The following is a 9,193-nucleotide window of genomic DNA, read 5'->3' as shown; positions in this document are numbered from 1 at the left end:
ACAAGCTTCATGTTAAACTGACATGTTTCTTCTTGGATATATTTTCTTATGGCCTTGCAAAGTTCAACGTACTCCAGTTTATTAGTAAAACTTACAGTATTTATTGTCTATCATTTTTTCATTAAATCAATAGTTTCGTTAGAGATCTTTGATTGTACAAAGTGTTTTTCTGATGGTGCTATAGATATAGCAGATTCAAGGATGTTTTTGACTATTTGTTCATTTTGGTCCATAATATTCATCTTTTCCAAATCTTGCAATAGAGCAAAGCAGTTTGATAAATTAATCTCAAAATTGCTGCTGTATTCTAGCAGTTTATCACTTAATTTTCATTTTTCGTGACATTTTTATCATTTTCATATGCTCCTTTTGACAGTCTATCCTCACTTTAGCTCGTACCATTCTATTGTCACTTCCAACATTAAAGCGATCGATGACAGTACAATTGCAAAATATGGTTTTATCACTTGACATGATGTAGTCAATTTCGCTTTTGTACCCAGATGGTCTCTTCCATGTCCATTTTCTGCTAGTCTTTTTCTTGTAAAATGAGTTCATGATATAAAGTTCCTGTCCTTCAGTAAATCTACTAGTCTGTTGGTTCTATTATCTCGTTCACCACTTCCATATGGGCCAGTCACTTCTTCTCCAGTTATTGCTTTTCCTATTCTTGCATTGAAGTCACCCATTAGTATTTTGTATCAGCATTTTTCTTTGCCTTGAAGCCAGGTCACATCATCGTAAAACTCTTCAACCTCATCATCACTATAACTTATTGTTGGTGCATGAGCTTGGATGATTTGAAGCTTGTATTGTTTGTTCAGTTGAATGATGTATTGGGCTACTCTGTGTGATATACTTTCAAATTTTACTACAGAGTCACCCCACCACATTATCCATTCTTGGTACCCCTAGTGTAGAGTAGATGCCCAGTCCTATCAAGTTTGACTAAATTTTCACCTTTTTGTCGTGTTTCACATAATCCAATGATATTGCAATGCACAATATACAAATGCACAATGCACAAAGTTCAATCAGCAATTCTAGTCAGGCATCCATTCTCATTGTTCAGATGTTGAACGTTCCTATAGTCAAAGTCCAAAGGCAGCCTGATTTAGCCCAGAAATTCTTAGCACTGTCTGCCTTCAGGCAGGTCTTCCCACTACCCTAGGGCCTCGGGGGAATGAGGGCTGTTTTTGAGGTTGTATTGACATGTTGAAGGAATAGACTATAATCTGCCATGCTGGTCCATCACCGATCACATCTGCGAGTTGGCAGATGTGATCGATGTTAGTCTGGGGTATCCATCATGGCCTGTTTGTATTGGGTGACCCTTCTGGACATACATGTCCAACAACATAGCCCACAATTTCATTTACCCACAGAAGCCCCTTTGCCTCATCAAGGCCCTAATCATAGAAGAGGTCTCCCCTTTTATCAACATATAAATACATATATAAATATAAACACTGGAGATCTTAATATTAAGTAGTTTCAGACTGAAATTGTTATCAGATAATTACTACCTCATTATGATATTCAGTGCTCTTTTTTAATGTTATACTCAATTTTGGATGAAAAAATTAACTTCCCTGGAAATATTTAAACATGGTTAGTTTTCTGTTTAAATCAGTGGGCTTTACTCCATTCTAACTATATTGAAATGTACTCTGATATTTATGTTTTTCTTACCTTATCTTTCAAGTTCCTCTTGATCTTAAAAATATCTCTGCATACTCATACAAATATTATTCATACTCTCAAACATGACTGTGATAATTATAGTTTGGGAAAATAGCACTAACCAATTGAACAGACTATATTTGTTTGTATTACTGTACTTTTAATGTTTGTTCAGTGACATTTCTTATAATTATTAGTATAAGAAAAGTTTTTAATATAATTTTGGCTTTAGCTTATTAACAGAAATAACATAATTATTCATAAACAAAGACTGGCATTAAACTAGGACTACAGTCTCAATTATCAGGCATGTCAACTTTAAAAAATTAAAAAAATTGTATTTAGGGAGACAGTGCAAGGCCCAAATCACTGTGGTTCCACAGGCTTGTACCAGTATGTATCAGCTAATAACTACTAAATCAATGGATTTTGGACTAGCTGAGAGTTCTGGGTGAGTTTCAACGGCAGACTCAGGCAGAGCAAATTGCAGCTAAATAATGATGAGACTGTGAGTCATGGTTGTGAGTTCCTCAAATAAATATCAAGATATTCACAAGACTTAATTAAATTGTACTAATAGCAAATAGATTATACAGACATATATAGACTTCAGGTTTCTAACAAATCTAGCTTGCTAAAACTTTCCATTTTCTAAGCAATCCTTGAAATACTTAAAATCATTAATACCTCAAAGTACGGTATGTGAAAATATGGCTGAAAAATTAATATAACATTAATGGAACCTTTTAAAAAGTTTTAGACTGAAAAACAAATGAAGCCAGATTTGATCACTATTGCTAAGCTATAACTGTGTGTTTCGCTCAACTTCATGAACTAATCTGTGATAGAATTGTGTTCCCTGCATTTAATTCTACATTTCAGGCTTCTACTAGCCTTTGAAACACCACTGTGTAAATAATGTACATTTATATTATGTGTGTGTGTGTGTGTTATGAAAAACATTTATGAAAAACAATCTAAAATGTTACTTGCACAGGACAGTTCCTTTTTGAGTTCTGTTTCTTTTGGAAGCAGATAATTCATAAATGGACGCTATTTAATATTGCTACCATAATCTTTCCCCAGCTAATTTCTACAGTAACAAAAGAAGGGAACAAAGTAATAAATATATGCATATTATAGTAGTTCCTTACAAAAGTTTTCTGCATCAGTAATAATATATACTAGAGGAAGAGATAAGAAACTATTGGCATAATTAATAATTAATCTAAATTTAACTTGAAGTCTCCATTTCCTCTGTTGAATTTTCTGAAAATTCAATGAATTTCTCATCTGCACAAACCCATTGTAATATTTAACTTTGTTGTTGCATTGTTTAACTTAGTATAATTCCCATACTTTTATCCGTTTCCTTGCTTTTCAGATTTGTCTGCTAAGGTTAAAGCAAATGGGCATGGGAATTCCTGAAGGGAAAGGCCCTTATTCTGTGGGATGTACAGACCTCATGACTGGTTATGGTATTCAGGTACTTATAACTGCCATTATTAATAAATCCCAATTTTACATTAACTAGAATGCCAAATAGCTTGCATGAAAACAAACCCAAACCCAAAATATAAAATAGTTTAGCCTATTATCCATCTAGCACTATTGTTTTCAGGGTAGACGTTTCATTAGTTACTGCAGTCAGGTAACTGGCAGAATGTCATCTCCAAACAAAGCAGGTGTCACCAAGGTACCTCTGCCAATCAGTTTCTCCATTCCTCTCCTGTCAGTTGTGCATTATGTATTGGAACCCCTCATGGTACAAGCCCACTATTGTCCCATTCAGAAGTCTAACTTGTGACACAAATGCTTAGCTTTATTTATTTATTAAATTTCTATGTCGCCATCTTGCTGAGGCGACTCTAGGTGGTTTACTGTTATTATTCTCTTTTCTTTTTATAATAGTAAAAACAACCTGGCTTTTATTTAAAAAGCTTTTATGTAAAACCTCCATAACAAATCCGTGTTTTGGATTCATTCACATCGAGCATTCATTTTGCTAGAAATAAGGAAGAAGATGTTCATTTGATTTTTTTCCACACATTACAAAATAAATAAAAAATTCTATCCAAGCCAATTTTAAGGCAATTTTAACTAAGCAAGTGTGGGGACACTATAATAATAGGATATAAAAAAGGATTTCAAGTGGTTTTGGAGATAAACAAAATTTCTATATATAGAGTAGATGTAGAATTCCAGACTGCAATGAAGTGCCAAATTTCACCATGTGACTATGCTGATGCTATAGATCAGCAGATGCAATAATGATGCCGTCCAAACTCTACTTTGGTTACGGCCAATATGAATACTTTAAAAAAACCTAGTTCAGTTCAAAACACTGTATTTTTAAGCAAGTTTTTGGCAATGTTTAAAATGAGTTGGATTAAGGGTAGAACACTTCTTATTAATGCTTTTTTAAATTAAACATTTAGAAACAGTTTTCAGTAATTAATTTTATTATTTTATAACAGGGGACTTTTTTGCGTCTGTATTATCCCTCCCAAAATGATATGAATTATGAAGATACAAAATGGATTCCCAATAAAGAATATTATTGTGGACTCTCTTGTTTTCTTAATCTGTATTGGATAATAGGGGAGTTCATTCTATCACATTATTTTGGTAAGTTTCAGAGAGGTTATGAATTATAGCAGCAACCCATATTCTTATGCAGATATATTTTCAGCTTCCAGCTCTCAAGTGTATGCATTTTCTAAATCTGATTCTTAGAAAAGTAATTATGTAGATGCCAGCAATATTCTGATTAGTGCTATTAGAGAAATAGATTCTTATACATTGAGATAATTGGACTTTACCTGCTTGTTACTTATTACAGATAGTCCTCGACTTAAAACAGTTCATTTAGTGATCGTTCGAAGTTAAACGGCACTGAAAAAAGTGACTTATGACCATTTTTCACACTTCTGACCGTTGCAGCATCCTCATGGCCACATGATCAAAATTCAGACACTTGTCTACTGACTCATATTTATGACAGTTGCATTGTCCCAAGAACCTGCTTCGAGGGGTTTTCTTTCAGATCTCACCTTATGTAAGGACCTACCTCAGCTAAGCCACCCAAAAAAGCAGAACTCTTGAAACAGGCATTGTCTCAAAAGGAACTTTTATTAGGGGTTAGTGACAGCACGGAATCAAGGCGAGATCTGACAGAAAAAACCACAAAGTAGTATATTAAAAGCAACATTAAATATTCCTCACCTCCCCCCTAGAGTCTCAGTGTTCGTTTGAATCCCAGCCAATCCACAGGTGGCATCGTGTTTTGGTAACCGGTCTTTTCGGCAGTGGGCTCCTCAAGGCCTCTCTCACTTTCGATTTCTTCTGGCTCCAAGCGCAAACCGTCTCTCAGATAAGGGAGAGACGTTCCATCCCCTGGGGGAAGGGCATCATAGCAGACAGTGCAAAGCAATCCCAAAAGCTCCTCCCTCCCAACAGAATGGCAGGCCACAAAGAAAGGCTACAGAAAGGTAGAAAATAGGCATAGGGTTAAAATACATTTCTTTGGGAACCTGACACATGTGATCACCTTTTACAACCTTCTATCAAGTAAAGTCAATGGGGAAGCCAGATTTACTTAGCAACCATGTTACTAACCTAACAACCACAGTGATTCATTTAACAACTGTAGCAAGAAAGGTTGTAAAATGGGGCAAAATTCACTTGACAACTGTCTCGTTTAGCAACAGACATTTTGGGCTCAATTGCAGTTATAAATCAAGGACTACCTCTATTTGTAAAAGAATGTTACAACAATATGAAGGGTATATAAAAATTCACTTTTATGCTAGGCCCATCCAAAGTTGATTTGGATAGAAAAACATACAGTAAAAGATAGAAAAAAATACCAAAAACTATTCTAAGGTATAGTAGTTTAAGGCAAAGCCTATTACTGTACTTTTTTATGACACATAACAACCTAGACAGATTGTTGAAGCTTATTTATGAACTCTTTGGGTCCATAGTGGCAATATTTTTTATTCAGGTCCAATTATGTCCCACAGAGGAAGTTGAGCTTAAATTGATTGATTGTGTTCAATTTCAACAACTCCAAATATTGCTAATGCTAAAATGGTCATTACATGACTATTTAGCACATGGCATAAGAACAATTTGTACTACCAGAATTCTGAAAAGAACTTTCTAAAATATATTTATAGGGGAGCAGTGCCATTTGGGATTAATTTTTTTAACATTTTGCATTAAGTGTTTCTTGAGTTATTCTCTAAAAGCTAGATTAAGGATGCAGTGCAGTTTTTAAAATGAGTTTAATTTCAGTCTAGTGAAGCCATAAAAAAAAAACAGAAAAGGTAACAAGATTTGTTTTCCTTTGTCTAGGCTCAGTTACCTCTCCTGCAAAGTGGAATGCTGAATTCAAGACTGGAGAAAAATATCCTCTAATTATTTTTTCCCATGGACTTGGAGGGTTTAGGTAATACTGCCTTTTTACATATCTGATATCTCTGAAAAAACAAGTCTGGTTCACCAATGTATGTTTGCATTCATTCAACACAATCCAATATGATATCCTCATTTTTTTCTGGCATGGCTTCACCTTATATATCAGTCAGAAATATGGCAAAATAGGCAGGATAAGACTTTCCTAATAAATAAAAAATAAAAATATCTCCTGAAATAAGTTCCACTTTTTCTTACATATTAACAATTTCATAGCTGCAATATTAATATTTGAGGTTGGAAGGTGATAATTAAGATGATGAAGATGGTTATAACCAAAACTAACATAGTTCCATACCAAGAGCAGTCTTTGGCCATGCTGACTACTGATTATTAGAGCTGTGAGTCAGACGTGCCTGGAGGAACCAAGATGAAACTGGAGCTTCTAGTTTTTGGCCATGTGGGAGTTGTCCCGTGTTTATTCATGCACCTGTAATTGGAGGCAATTCATAAGCTTTAGCTTTGTTATTCTGATTTTTAAAATGGAATTCTCTCATGCCTGCCTATCTGTACAATTCCCATCCTGCATTCTCTTCATAACAGCTTTATATTTTTTATTTTATTTATAAACTTTTATGTCACCCATCTCCCCTACAAGGTGACTCTGGGCAGCATTTTGTTTTTGCCATCCAACTCCTCCCCAATCTTTATCACATTTTATCATCCAACACACACTCCACTTTATTGTCTTTGTTCATTCTATCTGCCCTGCGTGTTTCTAGTTATTTGCTGACCCAGCTGCTTCTCTAGCTTCTCATAACTGCGCATTTTCTCTGTCATGAGCTGTGCTCTTTTCCCAGTAAGCAGTTGTCCAAAAGCTCCTCCTTTCTTTCTTTTTCCCAGTATCACCTTTGCCCAGAATGAGTAAAAACCAGACACAGCCTCTGGCATGAAAATAATTGGTGGGGGGAGGAGGGCTAAAATGTTGTGCACCAGTGCATTTTCCATGCCCCTAATTGTTTCTGATGTGAATAGAATCTGGGGAGGGGAAACAAACAGCCTTAAAGCTACCTTGGCCTCTTTGGGGTTTTGTGACTATGGGCATGACAAAGAAATATTTCCCACAATACAGAAAGGGAACTGAAGACTAGCAGAATGTTCTTCAACATAGGATGTGTATATTTCCCCGATCCATTCACTTTATTTTTTTCATCTTTATACATTTTACCTTACAAATGTGTGGATGAGGACACGTTTAATCTTTTTAAAAATCTAGGAATTGAGGCCATTTATGTATAATGCCTTATATCAATAGTAAAAAGGAGATGTAGCATGCAAATGATTTAAAAGACTGACTTAATTTGCAAAATTATATTTATTTCACTAGGACGCTGTATTCTGCAATTTGCATTGAAATGGCATCCCGGGGATTTGTTGTTGCTTCCGTGGAGCATAGGTATGCATAGGTTCTTTAATTGACTGGAGTAGAAATATGTACGTAGAATCTAATAAAGGACTTTGTACTTATTATAAACTGAGAATATCAAAGAATTTCACTCAATCAATCACTGAGATCCACTATGGAATCATAACTATAGTGATTCAAGCCTCAGGTTGCCTATGGGCTGATGCTGAGCCACTTAACTAATTTTTATTTATTTATTTGTTTGTTTGTTTATATTTTGCCTTTATTATTTTTATAAATAACTCAAGATAGCAAGCATATCTAATACTCCTTCTTCCCTTATTTTCCCCACAACAACCCTGTGAGATGGTTTGGACTGAGAGAGACTGAGTGGCCCAAAGTCACCTAACCGGGTGTAGAACTAGAACTCAAGGCCTCTTTCTTTCTAGCCTGGTGCCTAGACAGGCTAGGCTTTTACAATGCTTAGGGATGGACAAATTTTAATATTTATAATCACAGTTGATTTTCCTGTGGAGATACAGTAAATATCATCATTAGACAAAGAATTGAATGCTCTCCAAAGTTAGAATTATTGCATTTATTTACAGAAACAAATCATAATCCTAAAATAAAGAATTAATTATAAATTTTCCCCAAAATTCACTCTTAACACTATGAAAATATAGTCTTCCACACATTCAAAAATTCTGATCTCCTTTTATCAATCAATAAGTCAGCCTATTAATTTAAACGGTGAAGATGCTTGCCTCCCACTCAAAAGGTTGAGAGTTGAATCCTAGGTAGTGGCAGATGTTTCTCTCTAGAATGCAAAGAAAAAAGATCTGCTGTGAATTCAGAGTGGCATCAGGAAGGGCATCTGGCTAGTAAACACTTAGCTCCATCCAGTTGCCCCCACTCTACTCCAAATTAAGGAATTACAGGGTTGTACAAAGGGAGGTTTTTTTAGATGTAAACTCATTCTTTTGCCATCTATACATATTAATCTTAGTAACCATTACCTTTTACATAGTACAACATACTTTTCTTCAATGTTATATTCTGGTGCTAAATTAGGAATGAGTTCTAATATACATATTAGTACAACATTTATTTTAAATATTTATAAGGCATTGTATGAGCTTTGAGGGGGGGAAAGTGTTGCTGTCTCAAAGCACAAATACAGTGGGGGTTTTTTTTCCCATTAGAGACCAGTCCTCTTCAGCTACATATTACTATAAAGAAGACCCTACCATAGGAGCCAAAAGAAAACCCCCAGCATTGCACAAGGAGTGGATTTTCTATAGGAAATTAAAACCAGATGAAAATGAACTTTCATTGAGGAGGCAACAGGTATTCATTCAAATCTTCTAAATATATTGCATTACAGTAGCATCATTGATTCACTCTCAGGAGCCCCTATATTTTAAATCAATATGCCTAGTCATACACCCTGTAGTTGAAGTAGATATGATAGTGTCATCTGATTTACCACTTTTAGAATCCACCTGTGATCATTCTATCTGTTGCTTCCCACATTGTGCAAGCAACAACTATGGCCCTATCACCAACCCCCAACAATTTACTCAATGTCAAAAAATAAATCTCAGAAAGGCAGGTGGGTTGAAGAATCCCACCCTTGGAACATATTTCAAAGGCTGAATATCAATCTGGTATGAGATACATAAG

General features: G+C 35.2%; 1 protein-coding gene across 1 annotated transcript in view; it reads left to right on the top strand.

The window, feature by feature from the left end:
* Positions 1–3,086: 3,086 nt before the first annotated feature.
* PLA2G7 (phospholipase A2 group VII) overlaps positions 3,087–9,193 on the top strand; it is a 19,836-nt gene continuing 13,729 nt past the window's right edge. Inside the window, exons 1-5 of the mRNA XM_015812292.1 lie at positions 3,087–3,169; positions 4,161–4,311; positions 6,043–6,136; positions 7,490–7,558; positions 8,713–8,857. Coding sequence (XP_015667778.1) covers positions 3,092–3,169; positions 4,161–4,311; positions 6,043–6,136; positions 7,490–7,558; positions 8,713–8,857 — 537 coding nt within the window. The 5' untranslated portion in view covers positions 3,087–3,091. The remainder of the gene's footprint in view (positions 3,170–4,160; positions 4,312–6,042; positions 6,137–7,489; positions 7,559–8,712; positions 8,858–9,193) is intronic.

Source organism: Protobothrops mucrosquamatus, unplaced genomic scaffold (genome assembly GCF_001527695.2).
Source record: "Protobothrops mucrosquamatus isolate PMUCROS unplaced genomic scaffold, P.Mucros_1.0 scaffold78, whole genome shotgun sequence".
In the NCBI taxonomy this organism is placed as follows: Eukaryota; Metazoa; Chordata; class Lepidosauria; order Squamata; family Viperidae; genus Protobothrops; species Protobothrops mucrosquamatus.
Note: the sequence above shows the minus strand (reverse complement) of the source record. Positions and strands in the feature narration are given on the sequence as shown.